Below are 26,340 nucleotides of genomic sequence, written 5' to 3' on the forward strand. Positions count from 1 at the left end.
TGTTCCTGAAATCCATCCCTCTATCCCTCAAACTTGGAGCAGCGCTTTTTTTGAACAATTTTGTCAACCTTAATCAACTTCAATTATCAACTTTTGTTTTGCTGTATTGATATATTTTATGAAATTATTTATACACTACATGTTTTGGAATATTTGCTTGAAAACAATTGCAGCTTTTTTTTTATTCGTTTTGCCCAAGCATATTTACATTTTTGTGAACCTATGTTATTTATTTTTTCTTTATTTCTTTTTCAAAGAAGATGTATACTTGTGGATAAAATTTAACGAGTGCTTTTCCTTTTACAGAGATGACCGAGGAAGAAGCTGAGGATAAGTTCCAAAGTGTGATTCAGGAAAAATTTTCTGTTTTTGGAGAAGTAAGATGTTTAACACTAGCAACTTCATTTTTGTTGTGAATGTGCCATGAAATCTTTGTAGTTTGATTAGTCAATGCTGATGTATATGTGCCAAACCTGCATATGTTTCCAGTAATAAGGTTAATCATTTGCTTTCACAAATTTTTAGATTTACTTTTTTAATTTTTTTTTTTAAATTTCTTATTTGGCTTTTATGCTTGTATAATTGCAATGTTTTTTTTTTCTCAATATACTTTTATAATGTGTCTAAATGGTTCTATAATGTAATTCATAATGATTATTCCCAGATTTAAGATTGAATAACAGTCTTCCAGAGCCGTTTTTCATAAAGAGCTTAAGTTTTGTGATCTGCTGACTCTTGCTCTCCAATCGTTCATGTTTCTTTTCATTTTTCTATACCATCATTTATTATGTTTCTATATTTTATTTTTAATGGATTCACAAATGTGAATATTTTGAGATAACAGCAGTTTTATGCACATTGGGTGTATTCCAGAGAAGCAGAATGGTAATACTGTCATTAATATGTTAAAGTTGGAGGGGTAGCGGTGTTGGCTGCAATCTGTGGTTTGTGCATGGCGATTCACTTCAAGTTAAGTTTCCTTTGTTTGTTTTCTCTGGGCACCCGAGTTACTGTAAACTTGTGGAAAAACAACAATACAGGACACACAAGTTTTAAAGCTGATTGCAACTTTTTTGGTTGTCAACAACAAGCTCACATCAACTAAGATATGGTTGGCATCAACATAGTTAAGCCTATCAAATTAGTGGAGGATGCTTCTCTTCAGGCACACTGTAACAATTCTAGGATGCTGAGAATCTGGAGGCTATGGTTAATAACTATCATCATCACAGGAGAAGAGAAGCTGACACAGAGATTCAAGTCAATAGTGTATGCCCTAAATGGTTAGTCAATGGATTTTTGGTGCAGGAGCATGCAGGGGAATCGGCAATCGGCACCACCCAAAAACATTTCAGGTTTGGTTTGGTTTGGTGGTTTCAATTTGGTATCTCTCTCTATTTTGTTTTGTACAGTAGCTCTGTGATATTCACGTCATCCAAGAACAATTATCAAGGCACAGGACGCTGATGAACATCTTAAAAAAAGTCTCCAGTTCTGCACAAAGATGTTTTTGTTGCTCCATCTGCAGCTGTTATCAGAAATGTGAAAGTGGGCCCAGGATCATTAGTGTGGTATGGAAGCATTCTTAGAGGAGATGCGAATAGTAAACAGTTGGTTCTGGTACAAATATATAAGACAACACTCTTGCGCATGTTATGAAATCAAATCTTGGTGGAAAGGTTCTTCCCACAATCATTGGCAGTAAAGTTGCAATTGGTCATGGTGCTGCAATGTGCACCATTGAGGATGAGGCATTTGTAGGCTTGGGTGCTACTTACTTAAAGTGGAGCTTTGGAACCAATTATGGACATCCTTCATAAAGAATTTAGTCAGAAGATGTAGTTGTGACTACCCTGGTGGACATATATGCAAAATGTCGAAGCATAGACAGGGTCTGTGAATTACATAATGCCTCAATGAAATGTGATCTCACAGATTGCAAAGATTGCAGGATATGCACAAAATGGATTTGTTGCATCAAAAGCATCTCATCATACTTTCATTCATAACTAATAAAATAAAAGGGCATGGGTTCTTTATAAACCTTGAAACTTGATAGTTTTCAACTATCAATGGACAAGCAAATTCACAAGGTAAATACACATGAAAAAGTAATATCTAATGTCCATTTGATGGACTGAAATATCACCAACAAAATCGCAGGAAGCAGAATGTGAAGGGTTGATAAGAGCAGCAATGGGAGAGTATGAAAGGTCAATGTGGATTGATTGCACGGAACAGGGAAGACCAAAAACAAGAAATTGCAGACTTCAGAGATGTGGCAAAAGCAAAGTGTTGGAAAAGAAAATGCTAGAGGAGCAGGTCAATGACAAATCTTTTGAATGGCAGACTAAGCTCAGCTAAGAAATGAATTGGTAATGATATCGTTAGAGATAGAGGAATGTGAATGGATGGAACAATAGCAGAATTAAAAGTACGATATAAGAAGGGCATTGTTGGCGTGAGAAAGAAGAAAGGGGTTGCAGCCGAGAAAGAGGCTGAGGATTGACCCAAGGGATTAGAATATGTGGGCTGCATAGAGAAAGAGAGAGGGGAGTGCGTAAGAATTAAAAGATGCAACAACAGTTTAAGGAAGACTGTGTTGAATGTGAGGAGGTGCAGAGGAGAGTGAGGTGAAGCACCAAAATAAAGATTAAGACTGCATAGCAAAAGTCAGAGAAGTGTGGAAGTGAGTGCTGATTACAATAGCTTGATACAAAAGTGGTTGCAAAATAGAGCATTTTTAGTTTGTTTTAAAATTTGTAAAATGGAAGAAGATAACTGTGCAGAAGGAGAAAATACTGAGGGTGAATAATAGTAGAAGAGGATCTAGATGATTTTATGGTGTATGCTGAAGCTTATTATCAATTATGTAAAACTAGAGATAGATATTGAATTGAAACAGTAAATATATTATTCAGTTGTTCAATTTGTACATGGCATATTCTTGAGAAGGATGTATTGATGTTATCTTCTATCTCCTATTGATTGTCTAGACTCTAAACTATGTTACAAAGATGTGTATATATAAATTACATAGATTCAAGTCATGGAGACCAAAAGTCCCTAGGAAGTTGAATTATCATCTCTTGATGGTTGTGGAATGTAAGCATTTTTTGATAGATGCTTGATGAGCTGACAGATGACTTGGGATAGTGAGCCTCAAGAATGCCACCTAGGTTGACATGTTGACCACACTATATGGAGTATACAACGTGATGCTCAGAATGATGTAGTAAGAATTTCTATGATTTAGAATTTTGCAGTTTGTCCTAGAAGTGGAGTAGACTGTACTGAAGCCATTGTAGAAATTGTAGTGTTTGCATGGAGTATGATTACTACAAGAGTTCTGAGCCCATGCAGAGTACTCTGTGCCACTGTTGGAGCATTTGCAACAATTGTTGGAGATAGATGAGTAGCCTTTGTGTTCCAAGGGCCTCTAGCAGATGCCTTGGTGTATCACAAACCATTGAAGTGTTCCCAAAGTTGCTGCAAGCCATGAGAATGGTCTTGGCATTATCTTAGGCACCATTGCTGATGAATCTTTCTAGACTGCTTCAGTGTTTGATGTAAATCCTCCTAAAAGACTGCAGTTTTTCCTTGGTGGGGAATCTCAGTTAACTTATGGAGTTTCAGAGGAAGAATCTTTGGATAAGAATTTAGAAGTGTTGTTAGTGGTCAATAGGAAGAAATCTTTTTCTTATAAAGTGATGGATCAATGTAAAATGATGCTTTGTTCCCAAATTTAAAAGCGAGTGGGGCCTTCCATTAATAGATGGTTTCATTGGAGTAGTAAGGATTTAGCTTTGTTTTAGCAATCTAGGTTTCTATTAGTTTTTGTTTAAGGTCCTATTGTGACCTAATTCATAGATCGCCCCATTGTAGATGGGGACCCCCAGTTTCTTGCTTTTTAGGGTTTTGTCCTAGCTTTGCAGTTTCATAAGCCTATTTTTGAGTTAGAGTTTGAGGTCATCCCGAGCCAAATTGAGAAATCATGCTCAAAATCATGTATGAGCATTGTCAAAGTGCTTAGAAGGTCTAAAGGACAAGGATCACAATTGCTTTGGGTCATTGCTGACAACTTTCTATTTTTAGAAATTTTTGCTTTTTTTTGTTTTTTTTTTGCTTTTTTGAAAGTGGCATATGGGTTTTGTTCCTCAGGTCATTTCATCTCTGCCCATGTCATCGGATTCAAGAAATTTTGCCTTAAAGTGTAAAAAGCAAGGGTTTGTTTTTTTTTCCTTTTTTCCGAGATTAGGGTTTTGATTTCCATGCCAAATTATTACTACCCATGTTCTCAGAATTGAAAAATTATGTCTTTTAAGGGTAGAAAACAAAATGCAAAACCTAATTAGGGTTTTGTTCCAGAAGATCAGCCATATTATCAGTGCCCATGTTCTTAGATTTCGAAAATTAGGTCTCCAATTGCAATAAGCAAAGTGGAAACCCTAATTAGGGTTTCATTCTAGATGAACTGCTGAGGGTAACAGTGGGAAATGGCACGTTGAAAATATTTGCCTAAGTTGAAGAAGTAAAAATGGCAGATGGTTAGTCAAGTCCGCCTAGGAATGTCAAGCATGGAAGATGTTTAGGCAGGATCAAGGTTCGCCAAGGCATAGGAAAGTTGTCCAAGACTCAGTCAGGTCCGCCTTATGATCAAGCAAAATTGTCCGATAGACAGTAAACTCCTACGGAAGGTTAATTAACTCTTGGCAAGAGCTAGTCAAACTCCTACAGGGGGTTAATCAAGCAAAATCAAGTTGAAAATAAATTAAGGCATGGAAGTGTGAAGAGAGGTAGGAAGATGATTGTCCAAGTTTTGTCCAAGGCAACACAACATGAGCACATGGCAAGGACTCATTCAAGTCCGCCTAGACATATCAAAGCACTTGCCTTGGACATCATCCAAGGTCGCCAAAGTTGGAAAAGCATAAGAACCTTCCAAGTTCGCCTAAGTTTAAAGATAAGACCAAAGCATTGAGTAAAGCCAAGTTGGCTTGAGGATTTCCAAGTTGGCAGTGACATGGCATGTGAAAGCAAAAAGATCAAGGTTCGCTTGGAGTTTGAAGTAAAGCAAGTGACATGGCATTTGAAAGATTCAAAACGCACATGTTTAGAAACTTTCTAAATCTGAAAAGATGAAAGACAATCTCAAGTTCACCTTCCAGAAGGAAATCAATAAAGCTTCCCAAGTTCGTATATCTTGAAGAGGAAACAAAGCTAAATAAAGCACAAAGCAGAAAGCTTTCTAGAAATCGCATATAGGAGAAGCTTCTAAGGCTTCCAAAGAAGGAAGTAAATAGAACAAAGAAAGCATTCAAAATTTGCTAAGATTGAAGGAGTTTCTTCTAGATGAAAGGAAGTATGGAAACTTCTAGAAACCGGCAAGCAAGTATAAGACATGGTTTCACTTCATTAAAACCTCTTTTTGCTAAGCAAAGTTTGCATATTGTGAGAGCAGCATAAGCCTTTGTCCAAAATTTGCTAAGGTTGAGCAAAACAAGCAGCTTCCAAGCATGACAAAACCTGATCAGATTATCAAACTTCAAACACAGATGACAAAATTCGCCATAAAGCATGTCTAAGGGTTTGAAAACCAAATAGAATTATTTAAGTCTGTCACAAACAGCAATCAAAGCAAGCAGATTTAAGGTTCGCCAAGCTCAAGGAGATGAAGATGGGCATGAATAAAAGCAAATTCGTTCATGGCAGGAAAAGGATATAATCTCCACCTTTGAACTCCGCCAAACATGTCCAAGACTCATCCAAGTTCATCATAGACAGCGAATTTAATGTTGGAAGTTCGATGAGCACAAAGACAAAGTAATATGTTCTAGCATATTCCAATTCTCTTGCAAGGAAGAACATCTCCCATCTCTAAGTTCGTCTTGATCAAGGAGAAGATTGTTGAAACTTGTCCAAGGATGTGGAAAGTCCGCCCTACCATATTCAAGGAAAAAGGTTATCCAAATTCGTTGAGGAAGAAAGTAATCCAAATTTGTCCAAGCAATAAACTCCAATCCAAGGTTAATTGACTCCAATGAGCACCTAGGGTTTAGGACATATGAACTCAGCAAGGAAAGAAGAAATAAAGTAAGAACAGTCTAAACTTCTTCCAACTCTGTCCTCTCAAGCCAAGATTTTGTCCAATGAATTAAAGCACAAATCCAAACTTGTCCAAGGATGTGTAAACTCTGCCTTGCCAAGAGGAAAGCATTCAAGCACGAAATTTGTCCCATAAAACATGGCATAACTTGATCCAAGCCTGCCTAGGGTTGGACACTAAACATGACACAAGATGAGACAAAGCTTGCCAATAAGGCTCATGACTGTCCAAACTTTTCCAATCCACCAAACACAAGGGGATGATTGCCCGAACTCTTTCCAAGGCATAAAACAGATTAAAAACAAATTAAGGGATGATTGTCCAAGGACATTTCAAGTCCAAGAACAAACAAATTGACACGAAGCATGCCAAGACAGGAAGATTGAAGTAAATTCCAAGACACAAACCCTAAAGCATGACATATCCACAAGACAAGATTGAAAAATTGTCCAAATCCTTGTCCAGACACGTTGATCAAACTCAGACATTCCACTTGTCCAAGTATAAATGGAATATGTGAAGATGCCTGATGAGAAATGAAAATTCGCCCATTGATCAGACATCAAGACAATCAATTTGCCATACTAAAAGAAGACAATTTTTGACAAATCCACATGAAATCGGACCAGCAAGTTGGAAAATAAATTTAGCATGAAATAAATTTTTAATTATTTTTCAAAATTAAGATTATTTTCTAGGATTATTTTTCAACACTTAAAAATATTTTCAAAAGTTCAAGAACTTTGGAAATTAAAAGAAAGTTCTAGAAGATTCCTTAGTTAAGAATGAATTTGAGAGAGAAATAAAACTTTCCTTTTTGGAACGATTAAAACAAAAATAAAACTTCTAAGTTTAAAAATCCTAGACTCTATATATTTTCAACCAACTCACAATCCACTACATAGGTTGAGAATTTGGAGAGCATTAAAGAGAAGTTTTCTCTCAAGTTTGTGAATTTTGAATTTTTGAAGAGAAATTTTTCAAGAAGTGAAAATCTTCTAAGTGTTAGAGCTCAAGAAATTGAATGCTTTCTTTGATTTTAAGACAGATTTCCAAAGTAGAAGGTAAATTTTAGTCATTCAAAGATTCAATTTGACTGAATTTTCTTACCTTTCTATCTTATTTTCCCCAGTTTTATCAATTTCTTGGCCAAACCCTTCACTTTCAGTTTTGCTTTTTTGCAGAAACTTAACCTTTTAACAGGCTGAAAGTGAAATTTTCAGAAAAGAGGATTAAAAATCAGAATTAAAATCTGAAAATCACATTAAGTTTTCATGTGTTTTTCAGGTGGATGACCAAAGAAGCACCAATGGAGTTCGCCAACAAGGGAGCACAGTTGAAATCCAAGGTCAAATCCAAATTGAAGAACATCACTGACACAGACCTCAGACATTTTGATTTGGAGGAATTTAAGAAACGAATGTATGGACGTGGTGGACACATTCGTACACCTATTGCTCGCAAGATGATGCAGAATGGAATTGTCCAGGTAGTTGGATTTCCACCAGCCAATGAGTGTGTTGAGCTGATAGGTGAATGTGCCTTGCACTATAACATATAATCAAGAGAGATAATTGCACCAGATGGAAAAGTCCCAGCTAATCTTTTAGAATTATCCATTCAAGAGACATTTGGCATACCAAGTCATAGTAAGGCCACAGATAAGACTAAGGAGCAAGCCAAGAGGGTCTATGATAGTCAGTTTGAACTCTGTGCTGCGAATGTTAAAAAGTCTTGGTTAGAGAAGAAAAGACCTCGAGGGAAAGTGCTAAAGCATCTACTGCGTCCTTACTTCGAGGAAGAATATGGTGATATCATCTTGCTATTGAATAGAATAATGGGCAGTCTTGAAGGTGCACCATTCCACACATGGATGTATTATTTCATGGATGGAATCACCTCAAGAACCAAGTTATTCAGTTGGTCCCGCATAATCAGCGACAACCTTCATGAACAGTTGATGAACTTGGAGAGGACAAAGACATTTTACATGAGTTCTTACATAGTTTATCTACTGGCTGCAACCTATAGATATTCAGGATTGGTTTGCAAAGGCACAGTTGGAGGTGGTGAGAATGAATTCCGGTCATATGATTGGTATCCTCAACTGTAGCTCAAGGAGAAAAGTCATTTCAAACGGGCGAATGATGTGTTCCTCATGTATATCACAAGAACATTGCAAGGAGGTACTCATAAAGACTTAAAAAGTCTAATAAGCAAGTACAAATCTTGGTTTATCCAGTTTCCAAAGTTCACTTATATCAGAATCCAAGGTTTCACTGGCCGTCCTTACTGATTGCCAATTTATCCAACCAACAAGATGGTCCTGTTGGAAGTTTTCAGACAGTTAGAATCATATCAGAGCTTCAAGAGAATAAGACAAATGGCTGCTATCTCTTTTACATTCTTTATTGGAACCATGTTAGAATTTTGTCCTTCAACACAAGCAGTTGAAACAACTAGATTGGAGATGCAATGGTACTCTTTTACCTTTTACCAATCAAGGGCAAACTTTGATCCTCACGACAATATTGAATCAATGAATGGAGAAAGATTTAGACATAGGGTGGATATAGAAGACTATTGGGCAGATTTTGTTGATGAGTATGCTGTCAGGAAAAAGGATGTGGTCTAGGTTACCAATTTGTTTAATTAGGATCACTAAACTTTTCCCTGTGCCATATCAAGTGGAAGAAAGTGAAGAGTGCACTCAGCCACGCTTTGATGGGGATGCGCCTCTCCCTCTTATCAAATGGTCAGAACCTGAACATGTTGACTTAGCTACCCTGATGTGACCAGTAGAAAACTATTTTAGGTGGTGGGTTGATGCGAAGGGTTGAGGGGCATGAAATCCCTTTTCAGCGGCCTCCCCGCTCTTCGGTAGGTATCACAACCTACTACCCATTCTCTCGCATCATTATACAATGTGGGCTACTAGAGGCCTGCTAGCAATACTTTCCTTGCCGTAGTGTTCGGTCCCATATGGCCTCCTGCGGGCCCCTCATGTGCTTCCCTCAAGACGCTTGGCACCTCTTCCTCCATCACACAACAGCGTAACACCTTGTCGGGCCCCATTTTATACAGTAAACCATTAATCAGCTGGAATGTGCAGCTTCTCAACACAAGCTTTCTTTGCTTTCTCGGCGGCATGCCTTGGGGGAACACAGAGGTGGAGAGATATTCCCCGATGGCAGTATACCATGGTGGTAGTACTGCGATCTTGAATAGGTGGGCGTCTGGAAAGTCATCATTTACCCCTTCTGGTGGCTCTCCGGACCTGATCCGGGACAATTGGTCAGCAATGACATGACTTTTGCCTGGTCGTACAGTTATTGTGAACATAAACTCTTGCAGCAAGAGTAGCCATCGACTAATCCTTCCTTGAACTATCGGCTTGTTGACCAAGTACATGAGGGCTTGATGGTCCACGTAGAATGTGAACGGTGTCGCCAACAGATAGTGTTTGAATTTTTGTACCGCATAGATCATCCCCAATGCCTCTCGTTCTGTTGTGCTGTAATTTTTCTCCGCTTTGGATAACAGTCTACTGGCAAAATAGACGGGATGATCCAACCCGTGATCTCCCACTTGGGCTAGTGTGACACTGATCGCAAAGTTTGAAGCATCCACATGGACATGGAACTCCCTATCCCAGTTGGGGTAAGCCCGGATGGGAGCAGCTACCAGCCTCGTCTTCAATTCCTCGAATGCTTCACTCTCCGGGGTCCCCCAGGTGTACGACTCACCCTTACGAGTAAGCTTGTCCAAGGGGTGGGATATTTGTGCAAAGTTTTTTATGAACCTTCTATAGTAGCCGATATGGCCCAGGAAGGACTTTACCCCAGTGACATCCGTAGGAGGCTCCATCTCCACGATCACCTGTATTTTGTTTGGGTCCGTCTTCAGACCTGCTTTGCATACGATGTGCCCAAGCAATTTTCCTTGAGGTACCATAAATTGAGATTTTTTTGGATTAAGGGCCAGCCTTGTCCTTCAGCATCTCTCCAGGCACTCCTTGAGGGCTACCAAATGCGTATCTTGCCCGCTATAGATGGACCAGTCGTCAAGGAAGGCTTTAAAATTCCCTACTGACATTTTGTCGAATATGTGTAGTATAATTCGCTGGAATGTTGCAGGCGCATTGCATAGGCCGAATGGCATCCGGTTGTATGTATAGACACCATCTTCGACCACGAAGGTGGTCTTCAGTTTATCTTCCTTGGTGATTGAGATCTGGTTATATCCGAAAAATCCATCCAAAAGCGAGTACATCTCATGGCCGGCGACCTCCTCCAGTATGCTGTCCGTAAACGGGACTGGAAAGGGGTCTTTAATCCTAACTGCATTGAGACATCGGAAGTCCACACAAATCCTTATTTGGTTAGCTGCCTCCTTTAGTGAAATGACTATGGGCGACACCCATTCGCTTGTTTGTACTTTAAAAATGATACCAGCCTCCAGCATTTTTTCTATCTCATCGTTCACCCGTGCTGCATAGTTGCGATTCATCCGGTACGGTCTCTTTCGTACAGGCCTGGCTTCGGGTACCAATGGGATGCGGTGCACGCATCGTTCGGGAGGTACCACCTTCAAGTCTTTATACGTCCATGCGAAGACGTCTTTAAACTCCAGGAATATTTTGACGGCCGTTGTCTTCAACACGGGATCCCAGTCATCCCCGACTAATATATTCCGTGGATCCTCCTCCTTTCCCAGGTTTGTTGCCTTTAGCTTGGACTCTTCAAATTGAATTGGCTTGTCTTTCTTGAACTGATGTGCGGGTGCCTCGTCCACTCGGGCTTCCCCCTCCTTATATTCTCTGTACTCCGGAGGGAAGACCTCCGTATCGGCGGGCTCCTCTATCTGCAACATGTTGCAGTGAAAAAGTTCGTAGTCCTCCACTTGCCAATGGAAGAGCCCGTTGAGTGAGCACGCCTCATCTTTAGAACATCCCTCCAATTCGAGCACCCCTTCACTATTCGGCTCCATCACGTTCTTGCCCTTGCTTTCATCGGGACCCCCTTCCCCTTTATTAGAGTCCTCTGAGTTCGAGTCGGAAGAGGCGAGCTCTTCGTCGACATCTTGGGTCCATAGGTCAATGGTATATTTCCGCCCACCCTTCTCCATGGAAAGTGTATTTTTCTTCCAGTTATGGTTCACCCTCGCGGTGATCAACCACACTCTCCCCAGGATGGCGTCATAGCCTTTCTTTTTCAAGGGGATAACTACAAAATCTAACGGGAAGGGCTGCGTACCAATTGTCACTTGCTGGGTCATCAATATGCCGAGTGGCTTGATGTCGTTTTGGTTGGCTCCTACCGGATTAAATGTGGATGGCCACAGGGTGGATTTCCCCAGCCTCTTCCATGTCTCTTTTGGTAGTACATTCACCTCAGCACCTCCATCCACAATGGTGTCCTTTAGAACGGTTCCAAGGATTTCCATTTCTACCACAGCTGGGTATCTACCACTGTTTAAGGCTAGTAACATCGGGTCAGCCGAAGGGTTGATGGGAACCTCCACCTGTGGTGCACTCGAAGGTACGTGTGTGGTACTTAGCACATTGTTGAGGATGGCAGTCCTCAAATGTGGCATGGAGTCTAGAAGGTCTTTTACCTTTATCGGTACCTCCATCTGCAAGACTTTGCCCAATAATATTCTTTTCTGCTTTAAGGCAGGTTGAGGGACTCATCGTCTCCGTGTTATTCAGTCCTTCTGCCTCCATTTCCCGTTCAATGTCGGCCTTCGCCTCCCACAGTCTCTCCTTCTTTGTGCGGGGGTCGGGATACGTTGCCTTCTTCGCCTGTGCGCGAGTGATCGCCAATACTTCGCCCGTTTTCTCAATATTGAGGAGATTCACCCCCTGTTTAGGGCATTTTGTGTCATCGTGATCACTGGGGCCGCACCATCTACACAGGCTCTGGGGGGTTTTAGCATTCTGGCACTCCCGAGCGAAGTGCCCCCATTGGTTGCAGGCCCGACATTGAATTATTGGCCACCCCTTAACGTCATACTGCATTCTGCTCCGATTGTTGTTGTTGTTATTGTTGCCTCTCCCTCCTCTTCGGTTACCTCTGTAACCACCGGATGATGCAGTGGCGTCGGCTTGCAGCTGGGCGGAGCCTGCTGACAGTGAGGGTTGCTCTTGTACAAAGAATACCTGGTTCCCTTTTGTTTTCATGTTGTAGGGGCATTCTTTGACGATGTGTCCCAACATCTAGCAAATTTCGCAGAATGCCTTCTTCGGGCAGGTGCCTTTTGTGTGACCTTCCTTACAATCAGTGCACCACACGTCTTCGTTTTTTGTTCGTGCTTCCTTTCATGTTCTTAAATTCCTTCAACATATGGTGCATATCCTTTTGAAGAGCTTGCACCTTCTTACTTGATGATTCGTCACTGCTGCTTTCTCTTGAGGACTCCTCTTCTGCGGAGGACTTGTCCCTTTTCTTCTGCGATGTTTTTTCTTCACTTTCCAAGTCCATCGCGCGGTTGTATGCGTCATCGTATGAAGTGGGCGGTACAATTTTCATCTTTCTCCGCAGGGATGACCACAACCCTTCCACGAACCATCTCTTCTTTAGTCCGTCAGTCGACTGGTTCTCCATCTTCTCCAGTAACTCCTTTAACCGTCAGCTGTATGTTCGCACTGTCTTGTGCTTTCCCTGCTTTGTGCTTAATATCTCCACCACGATCTCATTATCATCTCGAAGGAGTCGAAACTCCATCTTGAAAGCTTTTTGTAGGTCGTCCCATGTTCCCACCTTTGTTTTAGCCACATCAGAGTACTAATCAATGGCTACTCCTCTCAGGGTGGCAGGGAACTGCACCACCCAATCCGCTTTGTCAACTACCCCGTTGGCTGACCATATTGTCTCACATGTACGACAGTGCCGTACGGGGTCATCGTTGCCATCTTCGTTGAATTTAGGCAACTTCTGTTTGCTCGCCATCGATGGGGGTTGTCTTCCTGAAGGTGGCTGTGGCTGCGTCTGTGCGCCGCTCCCTCCGGTGCTGGTGGTGTGTGCTGTGTGGGTGATTGGAGGTACGGTGCTTTGCCTGCTGTGTGTGGCACCTACAACCGTACGGTTGTCCTCCCCTCCGTTCTCACCCGCACCCACTCCTGGCTCCCTCTGGTGATCCTCACTTCGTGGCATAAGGGATAAGTTTCTAAACTGATATCGGGTCTCTTCGACTAGATTCCTCCGTAACCTTGTTTCCTCCAGAAACTCTTCGTGGCTTCTCACCCTACGGTGTTCTGGCGACGAGTAGAAATTTTCCTCGGCTTCTGCACCCTCCATGACACCTCCTTGGTTCCCTTCGGGCCACCCTTCGGCAGGTCGTCCTTCGGCAAGTTGCCTCAGCCTTCGTCTACGTTCTACTTGCTGTTCTAGAATCAAGGCCCTCTGCGCGGCCTCCCACTCATTCGTTTCTGCTTTCTTATTTCTATCTTTATTTAATAGGTTGGGCATTAATTCCCATACATTTCCATAATTCACAACACATAAACCAGAACACGCCTTTATTAATTCATTTCGTCAATACAACTTGTGTCAATATTATGACACCTTTATTTGAATATAGAATGTTCCTTTATCCCTATGGGATTCAGGATTCAATTCCTTCCTGGCCTCGTGCCATCCCGCTCCGCTTCCTAACGGCTGCTTTCTTTGTACTGTTGAAGGATTTGTTGGTGTCGCTCTTCCTGGGCAATCTACTCCAGGCGAGCTTGTTCTGCCAGCGATGCCTGTGCAAGCAACTGGGGAAGGTGGTTCATCAATCGATTTATTGCCGGGCTAACCTCCAGCATTGTCCACACGATACTTGGTGGGATTTCCACCTCCGTGGCCTCTTGTCGGACGTAGGTCTCGATGGCTACTTGGAGTAGAATTGAAAATTCCCTCGTCGCAGTGTCTTCTCCGTTGTAGAGCTCTGTTTGTGCGTCGTCGGCCTCTGGGTTTATCTCACCAACGGGTAGGCCCATCGTGTCCGTGCGCCATCCGCGTCTTCCGTTCGCGAGTATGTCTAGGCAATGATGCCAAATGTTTGCCTCACTGGGTAAACATAAGGAATACAGAAGTAATGCAGAAATAAACAATGCAATAACAATATGAATACAAGAATAAGCTTTCAATTAATAACTCAAAGTGTATACAATGTTCATAGCATTATCTGTCGTCAACTACACACCTCTCAATACCTGCAGGTAGTACAATATATAACAGCCGAAGGGGTGCGACCCAACCGTCGTGACTCCAACTACCTATCCGTCGGCTAACTAACTACTAACAAACAACATTACTACCAAAACATAAGATATACATATTTCCCGACAACAGTGGGTTGATTAGCAGATTCAAAGGATCATAAGAAGAAATGTAAACTTGACATATGACTTTATGGGAGAAGCAAAGGAATGTTCCTCAAATGCTGAAGCTTCTCAAGGTGCCAGACAAATTGAAAGTGCAAAACAAAAAGAAGTGGGAAGTTCTTCAAAAACTAAAGGAAAGGCAATTGTGAGTGAAGGACTTGTTCAAAAGAAACAAAGGGTGGAACTATCTCGTTCTGCCGCATCCGCAAACATGGATGTATTGGCCATTGATCAGTTGTTGGAAGAGATGGAAATTCCTTCCCCAATCCATGAGGAGAATGTAGAATCAGTCCATCAAGAAGATGAACAACCACTGTCTCACTCTCGCATAGAAATTCTAGAATCAGAAAATGAAATGGATGTTGAAGAAGGAGAGTTTCAAGAGGGAATGATTTCCACTCTCTGGGGCATTGCACGTAAAGAAAGCAACCAAGAAATAGAAGGCAACCAAGAAGTAGAAGGCATTGAGCAGCCCACTGTTCCTGATTGGCTGAGGGAGAGATTGAAAATAAAAACACAAGAAGTAGAAGAACAAGAAGAAGATGACATGACTGATTTCTTGGCCAGATTAGAGCAAACTGCAGTAAAGAAGCCAACTAGAAAATTCTCCACCATTCAGAGAGATGAAACAAGATGCAGGACAATACAGATTGCAGTGCCAAAGGTGGACAAGGCAAAGGGAGATATTGGTCCCCATGAGTATGAGATTACCACCTTTGACTTGGGACCAAGCACAAAGTCTAGACAATTCAGTTGCTTCCATGAAGGCAAGACTGGATAGGGAAGTAGGAAAGAAGAATGAGTACAAGAGGGAAGTTGAGCGCCTGAGAGATTACATTAAACATTTGACTATTAAGCCACTTGATCAAGCAAATCCAGAAGCTCTTCCACTCTTGAATTCACAATAGGTAGTCAAAGGTTTTGAGGAAGGAGCAGTGACAGCTCAAGAGACTAAAGATTGGATGGAAAGTACAAGAAAATAAGCAGTCATGTTTATGGAAGGAATATTATCAGCATATGAACAAACCTCTTCTTTACTTTCCAGGATTATGAACATGGCAGAAGTTTGGGTTGACTTCCTGGATATCCAAGATAGAATTATCCCATGCCTTAGAAAGCTGAAAGGAATCCCACCACAAGAATTGCTTAATGGAAAAATAATTGAAGCAGGGGTTGCCTATGACTTCAATAGTTGGCACTGGACGTTGGTTGCTCGAGATGAAGTCTTGGAAAAGGTAAAGGTTGATGCTGATAGAATAGAAGAACCAGAGAAATGGGAATCGCCCGAAATTGCTGAGTTTGGGCGATTTCTGAGTCAAGTCATGCTCGCTGAGTCCAGTGGGCTCGGACTCGGACTTAGATGAGTTTGGGTCAAAAAATCGCCCAAAATCACCGAGTTTGGCGAGTCCCAACTCCCAAACTCGGCCGGTGGCATGTAACTTTAAGTTAAAAAAAAAACACAACTTCTAATATGTTTTGAATTGATTTTTTTTGGTTTATATTATGCTTTGAGCCTAAAAGTGAACTTCATTTCATTCATTTGGCAAAATAGGAGGAGATAGGTGAGTTGTGAGGAGAAACAGTAGAAAAATAACACTCGACGCCTATATAAAATAATAAGTCTTTTGGCCTCGTGGGGTGCTGCCCCTGGACTCCGCAAGGGGCATTGCCCTTTGACTCCAACTTCAGGGCGCTGCCCCCAAACCCCCGTCGTAAAATTAGGGGTAATATTGTGCCAATAAAAGTAGGGAAATTTTAAACTCCGAGTCTGATTAGGTTCCAATTCCATATAACAACATACTTTCATTTGGTGCATCAAGAGTTGGAAAGGAAGAGTTTTCATCTCATTTGATCATACGATGACATGGATTTTTTATCCCCTGAGTTTTGTAATATTGTATACATTTGACAATATTTATATATCTATGTTTGCTATTTCCTTCAGCTACAATTTGCGTTTATGCTTATGTGATTGATGTATACTTGTGTATGTAATCAAATTGGCTTCTATTTGATGATGTCATTGTGTCTTTAAAGTGTATTTAATAAAGGGTGCATGAATCAAGTTTTAAATCTTTAAAAATCTCTAAATTTCTTGAGTTTTTCACTTTGCCGAGTCCAGTCGAGTTTGAGCCGAGTTTTGATTCTCGAGTTTGAGTCCCCAATCGAGTTGGCCTCGTCGAGTCCGAGTCCCGTTTCTTTGAGAAGAACAGATAAAGGCAAATTCAGGACAAGATTTTCCTTATAGTCGCAGAGATACTTGGGAAAGAAACTATCTGAGAAAGGGATATGCAGTTGGAGAATCTGAAGGTCAAAACACAAGACATCTTCTTTGCCATCATAGGACCATTCTTGAAGAGCAAGTTGGCTAAGGCATCAAACCTCCTGTCCATCAGAGATGCTTTTCAAAAAGAGGAATTTGATTGGGAAATCACTTTTGCTCTATGTGCAGATGACTTGGAAGGATTAGAATTCAAGATCAACATGTTGCCACATGTCACAATGGAGGAAGTTGACCAAATTGTGTCCAAGTTCATCGAATATCAGAAGAAGGGGGCGTAATCCTAAAAGATAGCATCTTGTGCCACTTGTCTCATTTGCAGTTGATCTTGGGTCTTATTTTGGGAAACTCTAATTAGGGTTAGGTTGTCTTGATCTTGACCATTGATCTTAGATTGATCTTGGCCATTCATTTGTTTTCAGAAACTCTATATATACTCATTCTCTCATTATTCAATGTGGAGAGATTTATAAAATTGTTGCTTAGAGCTATTTGAGTAATAAAAGTTCATTATTAGTATTGTCTTGAAATCTTTTTATTGGTAAATGGCTGCATATTTCTTTCAACACTTAGATTAAATTTGCTTAAGTTATTTACTTTGAAGTTGTTAACTTAGATTAAATTTGCTTAAGTTATTTACTTTGAAGTTGTTAGATGAATGACAGATTTGATAGTATAGATTGGTGAGATTTTGCTCATACTTTCTTTGGATGGATGATTTCCATTCAATGTGTAAAGTTAGCCTGAGCTTTTAATGTGGATGTTTAACTTCTACTTGGAATAATATTGTTTAATTGTTGGTATTATTCCTACGTATGAAAATCATAAGCACAATCCTAGAAGATTGCACATACTTTGCGTAGTTGTCCCAAGTGTGGCCAAACAGAGTATTGTTATTAGTTTCACCCAGTCTATACCGTCTCTTGAGTTCCTAGAATTAGCTAGAATTCCTAAACCCTATCCTCTTTTATCTTTTTTTGATGTCCTAAACCAGAAAATCCAAAAACATAGAGTATACATTGTTAAATCTGCCTAAGTACAGCTTAAATGACACGAGTTGATAGTGTAAGTCCCCCTTGAGATTTTCAGCATACACTACTCGAGAAGCTATCCCACTAAAGTTGCTTGTTCGCATATATAGACCTTGGAATTGCCATATGATTTTCTTGCAATCTTAGCATAAGCAGTGGTTTTTCAGGAGAGGATAGAGTATCCTTGGGGTATTTTATTCTAATGTTCGGTATATGATAAAATGTACACCAACAGGTCCTAGTTAGACAAACTTTTAAAGCTCAACTTTGTACCCTTTTTAAATCTAAAATTAATTTGAAAGGTGATGGACCCGCCTCATGCATCAGAAAATAAAATGGAAATACAAAACATTTTTACATGCGAGGACACTGTATTAAATAACTTGATCTTAACATGAGATTTTCCTGAAACAATTTATTTTGGTTTCTAAAAATCCAAATATGATTCAGACACAGATTCTTTGTAATTGGGTTTCGAGGATATCTAGCAATTGATAAGGTTCTGGTGACACTAAAAAGTTTGGATAGCATTGATTTGCAAGTTTACGTGTTGTATATGCTAATGTTCCATAGAATATTGAATTACTTATAGGGTCAAAAGTCTCATTTGATTCTTCTTTTCTTGGTGACAGGATCATCATGCACTTGATGTTCTTTTGGCAGAAATGGATATATATGAACTTTTTGCTTTCAAACATTGTAAAGGAAGAAAGGTCAAGCTTGCACTTTGTGAAGGTAATGTGCTTCTTTTGTTTCCACATGTATGGATTGCAATGCATCTTGAAATAGTAACATATTGGTATCTAATTGCAAAATCATTTTCCTCTTTGTCATACAAATTCACAATCTTTGGGGATTTGTTATGGTTTTATTCTGCCTTGGATCTACAAAGATATTTTTCTATGTGATTAATTAGTACTTGCCATATTCTGTTTGGTCCATAGTTGATCACTTATTACCTTGTGAATGCATGCTTGCCTCTAGTCACATTATTTATTGCTTTTTGGAATATGCATGCTTGCTTCTACTCATATTGTTTATTGCTTCTGAATACACGTGCCTGCCTTTTACTCACATGGTGTATTGCTGTTGATTATTCTTGCTCGCCTCTAGTCACACTCATTTATTGCTTTAAAGTTTTCACTTTCCAAGGTTGCTGACATAATAAAATAATTGTAAGTACCTTTTATTCAGATAGTGATGAAAGAATCGGTTGAGTTCAGAGATGAGATAAGATTTAGTCATCAAAATTGTAAATTGTTTATATAATTTTGTATTTTTAGCCAGTGCCATTATTTGTAATTGTTTTGCATGAGTTTGTTATAAAAAAGTGTCTTCAATGTGGTTGATTTATTTTGCAGAACTTGATGAGAGGATGGGTGATTTGAAAAGTGAAGTGGAGACCTTTCAAGGTGAGGAGTATGAGGAAACCCACAAGAAGAAGGCAGCTGAGGCCTTGAAACGGATGGAGCAGTGGAACTTGTTTTCCGAGATGCATGAGGTTTGTTTCAATGTGTTATCTAGGAGAATACCAATGATGGGACTTCTTTCTCCCTGGAATATCTTTAGAGCCTGGGCTTTGGACTGCATTATTCTTTATAAATAGCTGACACATAGCATTATAATGAAACAATGTCTTGTCCAAATTTTGAAGTCTAGTCAGGAAAAGTAAATTTAAATAGAAGTGTTAGCAGGAAGGAGCATATTTTCAATGCCTTAATAAAGATCAATTTATTCTATCATGTGCATGATTTGTAAAATTAGTTAAAGAATTGGTTGCAAATGCATGGTACACAAGTACTGGGGTTGTTTGAGATTATCATATATTTAGAACTATTGTTTAGAAAGATACATTTAAATGGAAATATGGCTGGCTAAACCTTACAATTGGGCCCATCTTTAACCTTTAGGCATCCAGTGATGAGAAGTAGGAATAACATTCTTTTTACTATGCCCTTGAAGCATATATTACTAAGTATATTATCATTTTAGCACCTTCAAGCCATTAGCTTTTGCTTAAATAGGCAGATCTATCAAGAGAGTGGCAACCCACCATTTAATTAGGTGGCAATAAAATGATTTCTCATCAAAGCTGAAAAGATCATTAGCTGTTGGCCCAAGGTTTTCTGTTGTGCCAAAAGATTGACCTATTAATGCATGATACAAACACCAAAGATAAACAAACCATGGGAAGTGGTTAAGCCATGTAGCGAATCCCCGAGGCTGACATTGAACAACCAAGGGGATGGAGGCACCAACCTTCCAACAATCCCCCCCCCTCCTAGCACAACTAAGGGATTCGAACCCATGACCTGAGCTCTGATACCACTTGTTGGCCCAAGATTTGTCGTTGCGCCAAAAGATCGACCTATTAACGCCCGATACAAACACTGGAGATAAACAAACCATGGGAGGCAGTTAAGCTATGTTGCGAATCCCCGAGAGCGGTGTTGAACAACCAAGGGGATGAAGGCATCAACCTTCCAACATAGACATCTATGGTCTAGATCTCATTCAACTTGCAACTTTGCACCAAGATCTTATTGGTTCCTCTTAGCAAGCGATCATGCACAAAGCTCAACTGAAGTAAATATCTATTTTAATGCATAGTAGAGCTAATACAATTAATAATTGCAAGTCTACAGGTGAGCGGTTGTCTCAATAGACAGTAGGGTCTCTCCCTTTGGACATTTTAGATGTTGGGATACATGTTGGGGCTTACATCTACATTAATTTGTTGGATGTACTTAAAAAAAACTAACGCTCTTTTCATCCTTTACAAAGTGTTTATCTTTGATTGTGACAGTCAGGTGTCCTTGGATTCTTATTTGATGATGGAAATAAGATTTATGATTATACTAGGTATAGCAAAGGTAAAAGTTTTTATTGATGATGCAAGCCCACGAGAATTTCTTTCTATTTAGCTTATATAATGTCTAATTTCTGTTCTGCTAAGTTTTGATCACATAACCAAGCTTTGAAGTAAGCCAAACCATGCTAATCCAACTACACACGCTTAAGTATAAACTTCCTATTGCTGGAAGTATAATTTATATATTTCCATGGCATTTTACATATTTTGCTCTACAAACCCAGTCTCTTCTGTTTGACATGATTTCTGGCACAAGAATTAAAGAAAAGAAAATTATGTTTATCTCTAATCTGAGTTAGCATCAAAGCACATAGTTCTAGTTCATTCTCTACATTTGCATAGTTGTTGGTTGATTATGTTTATGCTCTAGGATTTTCTTCTTCTTTCCTTCAAGCCCTTTTCAAGTGTACCTTCTTTCCATAGTATTCATTGAACCTTGATTTTCATCTAAGTAAATAATATTCCATATAAAAAAAACTTTAAACATATAGCTAAGCTATCAAGGTCATATGGACTCCATAGCTAAGCTTCCCCTTGAATATTCAACAATTTGCCAATAAATACAGACAGGCCAGAATATATATTGTCACAAGAATAAGAAGATAGCATTAATCTGCAATAAAAGAATCAATATAATTTCCCAGCAATTGTCACCTTCTTGTCCCTTGCACCTCCAACAATTCCATTGCTCAGCTTGGACCAGCTTTAATAATGATGTTGCATATTTTTCCCTTGCACCAACACTATCTCACAATTTTGGCGGCCAAAACTTCTCTTTATTTCCCAGCCATGACTCGTAAGGCCCCAATGTAAATAAAATAGGATAGTATAAATTTAATTGATTCTCAACTTGGAGTTCTGATACCCTTTTCAGATTGCTGCAGCAGATTATGGGGGTTGCCACAATCTTTGTTTGGAGTGCATAACAAAATGCCTATGCATGTCTATTCAGAAAATAATACAAACATCCATGTAATATTTGACAATTCTAAAATCTGCCAATCTGCCAATGTTTGTCTTATTCCTTTATTAGCACAGCTCTTCAGAAAGATATCAACCAGCTGGGTTTGGTGGAACTAATTCAATAATCCCAATAATATTATTTATTTCATCCAAGCCTCCATATTTCCATAATCAAAACTCTAATATATTCTGAAGATTAAATCTTTACCATTGAAAGTAGACTTTTATTCTGAAAATCAAGCCAAATACCTCTGAAATTTATCTTTGAAGAAGACTTACCAAATCTCACCAATGAAGTTTAGTTGTGAATTCTGGGATGAATCCATCCAATAGGATGAATTAGGTTTTCGTCCAAACACTGATCTCCCAGGGATTTTCATCTTGGGATGAAGAATGAACTTGGTTTAATCTTTTGATAAACAAGCTTTCATAAAATATCGAGTGTATTTTCCTTCCTCGTAACCTCCATATTATAATGATTTAATGATTCTTCTAGAATTTACTTTTTGCCACCAATTTAGGAATCTTCAAGAAAAATCACTCAATATTTTGCTCATTAAGTGATTTCATTTATATTTTTCTTTTTGGCCCAAAAATCACTTTATTTTAAATACTAATTAAATAAATATTAGTTGCCATAAAATATTTTTAGAGAACATAATAATTGAATTAAATAATTTATTTATTTTTTCAAGATTGTTAAAAATGGGACATTGCAAGTCTTCTCTCCTCGAGATTGCTTGCCCTCAAGCAATCTGCACCTTTATTTCAATCACCAAGATCCCATATCAATCTAGGAGGTCAGTATATTTTTTTCTTGGAAACACTATGCTGCAACATGCCTGCAAATAATACCTCCTTATCTCTCCTGGATAGATGTATGATGATCCTTTTTATGAAATCAGCAAACTCACCATCAAGTACCTTTACTTTACTCGATTTCTGCTGTGCCACTGTGATTTCCATCTTCCTCAGCTCTTTGTAAACATGAAGGCACATGGTAGTTAGAAAAGCAATAGTGCCATATGCCATGATACTTGGGAAATCTTTATAGAAAAGCAATAGTACCATGTGCCATGACACTAATTATTTACTTGCATTGCTAGCATCACCTATATCATGTTGATTCATCCTGAGAGAATTCATGTTCTATGACATCTGTCCAATGGCTGCAATTAGCTGCTGTTTTGACTGCACAAACTGTTGTTGTCATGAGCAAGATCATGCAAAATATTTTCTATGCTTGTAGAATCACATCTCCTCTCTGTCCTATTTGAAGGATTATTTGAAGTTCTCATTGTTTGAACCTCTACTACAGCTGTAAGTGGCTGCCTTGCTGCAAATACCGATGAAATATGTCCTCTTTTGGATATGGACCTGCAGATTAAAATTGCCTTCTTTTCTCTCTTTTGTAATACCTTCTAGATCTGTCACTAGCGCTCATTAACCCTTCAGGCTGGCAGGAATGTGGCTCTAATACCACTTTGATGATCCCTTACTAGTTTTCTTAAATTTCAACTCTTACCTTAAACCACAGTTTGTCAAATAGTTTGCTCATTCTGAGGCTATAGGGATTTCTTGTTTGCAGAAGTACATATTTCGAATTGTTTTAGATGTGCAGATTTATTCTATGTGTTTGCAATTACAATATGCAGGTTTGATAATTAAAACAATTAGATAACAATAGAAATATGACAGTGATTTATTGATTATGATAGCAAAGATTCAATCATAACAAATAGATGAAACTCTAACCTTTTATTTCAGAAGTTCCGATGGCCCTTACATCTGCAATCTTTCTTACTTTGAAAACAAATATTAAAAATGAGACTGAAATTTAATCATTCTCTTACTTTGACAATAAATTATAAAACTGAGACTGAAATAATGTGATTTCTGACCTTAAATCTGCAATTTACAGAACTTCAGAGGTTGCAGAACTCCTTTAATCATGCATACATGGCAACAGGATTGGCAACAGGACATCCTAGCAATTTCTTTGATTCCCATAGCCTGCTGCTAATGCCTCACAAAGCATTCGAATGCCTTTGTGTAACTTCCAACTCTGATAACAAACACTCTTCCGGCATATGTTCAAATCAATAAAACACAGAAATACACTCAGACTGGTATATCTACCCCTCACAGAGTTTCATGTCTGGCTAGAATAGTCTCATGGCTGGCATAAAGGATGAGTCGATTCACCAGTAAAGGCTTTCATGCTAAAGGGTTGCTACAGATTCACCTTATTGCTCACATAAACATTAATATTACTCTTCAGATAATAATAGCAGCTGGCAAGTTTCCCCTTGAATATACAACGATTTGCCAACAAAGATAGACAGGCCAAAATATATTGCAGCATCACTAGTGTGAGAAGATAGCATTAATCTGCGATAAAAGAGTCAATATAATTGTGTAGTGAATTTCACCTCCTTGTCCCAGACATCTCCAACATTTTATCTCTCAGCTTGGACCAGCTTTAATGATGCGGAATAATTTTCCCTTGTGCCAACACTTATGTCCCACGATTTCAGCCGCCAAAACTTTTTTATTATTTCCCAGCTGCGACTCATAAGGCCGTGATGCAAATAGAATAGGATAATATAAGTTTAATTGATTCTTAACTTGAAGTTCTGAGACCCTTTTTAGATGGCTGCGGCAGATTGGCGGGATCCCACAGTATTTGTTTGGAGTGCATACCAAAATGCCTATGCGTGTCTATTCAACAAATAATACAAATGTCCACTTTGTAATATCTAACAATTTTAAATTCTGTTAATTTGCCAATGTTTTATGTTTTGTTTTATTTAGAAAGATATTGGCCAGCTGGGTTTGGTGAAACTCATTCAATAATTCCAATAATGGAATTAATTTCATCCAAGCATATTTCTATTACTGAAACTCTATTCTGAAAATTAAATCTTTACCATTAAATGTAAACTTTTATTATGAATATTAAGCCAAATACCTCCAAAATTTATCTTTGAAGAAGACTTTGCAAATTTTGCCAATGAAGTTGAGTTGTGAATTCTGAGCTGAGTCCACCCAATAGGATATATTGGGTTTTCATCCAATCCACCAATCTCCCAATAGGATATATTGGGTTTTCATCCAATCCACCAATCTCCCAAGGGCTTTCGTCCTTGGCTGAAGAATGAACCTGGTTCAATCTTTTGATAAACAAGCTTTCATAAAATATCATGTCTCTTTTCCTTCTCCAAAACATCCTTTTTTATAATGATTTAATGATTCTTCTAGAATTTATATTTTGCCACCAATTTAGGAATATTCTAGAAAAATCATTTGATATTTTGATCATTAAGTGAATTTATTTATATTTTTCTTTTTGGCCCAAAAATCACTTTATTTTGAATAATATTTAAACAAATATTAGTTGCCATTAAATACTTTTAGACAACATAATAATTTAATTAATTAATATTTATTTTCTCAAGCCTGTTAAAAATGGGGCCTTACAACTATGGCCAGAGAGGCAGTCACAAATCCAAACATTATAGCTCTGGAAAGTGCACATTATTCACTAACACAAGAAAAACATGGAACACTTTAAAACACTCAATAGCAAGCCCAAGAACTTCAATAACACGTCTGCAATTTGATTATTTGAATTCCATTTCCTTTCTCAGGTATTGTTAATCTTGATTATATTATTATCCATGACAGGCTACAATGTTCCCCAAGGTAACAGTCTGAAATTGTAGTTTTGTTTAGAAGAGAGATCGATTGGTGGTATAAATTGTGATTACTAAGACTACAGAGAATCAAGCTCTGGGATTGAAGTACTTTATGTCCTGGGGGAAGTTTGATCCTGTGTGCAAGGGTCACCTGGGGAACAACACACTAAAACAGAGTTCTGATGTGATATAAGCAGAAGTGTTTTACCATAATTTTTACAATAGAATGGAATACCATGACAAAGAGAATGAAGGAAAGTGATGAATGATATAATATTTTAGTTTTGTAATGCCAGATTGTATTTCTGAGAATTTACAAGTTCTGAACTTAGATTCAAGAGATCAGATGTAAGACTCGACCAATAGGAAACTTACACAACTACAAATCCTTTTTAAGATGAACAGATGACTTGAGGGTTAGTTTAAGAGAAACTGCTTGCCTTTGGCTGGTTGATGTTCCATGCTATGCTATTTTCTTGTGGTATTACAGTATGCATGGTACAAGATTGTGTTCTCATTGCTGATCATTGGCAATGCCCTATATGATGAATTAGGCTTGTAGCTTTAGTTTGAGGAGCTGAGATAATGACAAAGACATATGCTATATACTGCACTTTATTTGGTGTACTCTTGTGATTCTGCAAGAAAATTGAGGCCTTGCATCCTTCTGGATCAGTTGCCTGTGCTTGAAAAGCAATGATCCCCATTGTAGCAAACTGGGAAGATAAGCCTGGACATAGTTTCTCAACCTGAGCAATGGGTGCCAGATAATCAAGTTTGACATAGGAATTGCCTGATTTGGCATGCTATAGACCCATACATCAATGATTTGATCTGGTCCTTTTGGTATACTGCAATTTGGTTTGAGCTCAGCTGGCTAGACCTCTCTTGCTATACCTAGCTTATCAAACAAAGGTGGAAAGTAATGATGCAAGAGTTTTCTGTTGTAAACTAGATGTGGACGAAGGCCAGTTGGAAGATTAAGCTCAATTGTGTTAAGGTCTTGTAAATTTTTTCTTTC

At 38.9% G+C, this 26,340-nt stretch overlaps 1 protein-coding gene across 2 annotated transcripts in view; it reads left to right on the forward strand.

Moving 5' to 3' along the window:
* Positions 1–26,340, forward strand: part of LOC131033858 (uncharacterized) — a 204,288-nt gene that overhangs the window by 152,528 nt on the left and 25,420 nt on the right. For both annotated transcript variants that reach the window (XM_057965151.2, XM_057965152.2), the window contains 3 exons: positions 307–377; positions 18,419–18,521; positions 19,148–19,287. In XM_057965151.2, the coding sequence (XP_057821134.1) occupies positions 307–377; positions 18,419–18,521; positions 19,148–19,287 (314 nt within the window). The remainder of the gene's footprint in view (positions 1–306; positions 378–18,418; positions 18,522–19,147; positions 19,288–26,340) is intronic.

Source organism: Cryptomeria japonica, chromosome 2, assembly GCF_030272615.1.
Source record: "Cryptomeria japonica chromosome 2, Sugi_1.0, whole genome shotgun sequence".
In the NCBI taxonomy this organism is placed as follows: Eukaryota; Viridiplantae; Streptophyta; class Pinopsida; order Cupressales; family Cupressaceae; genus Cryptomeria; species Cryptomeria japonica.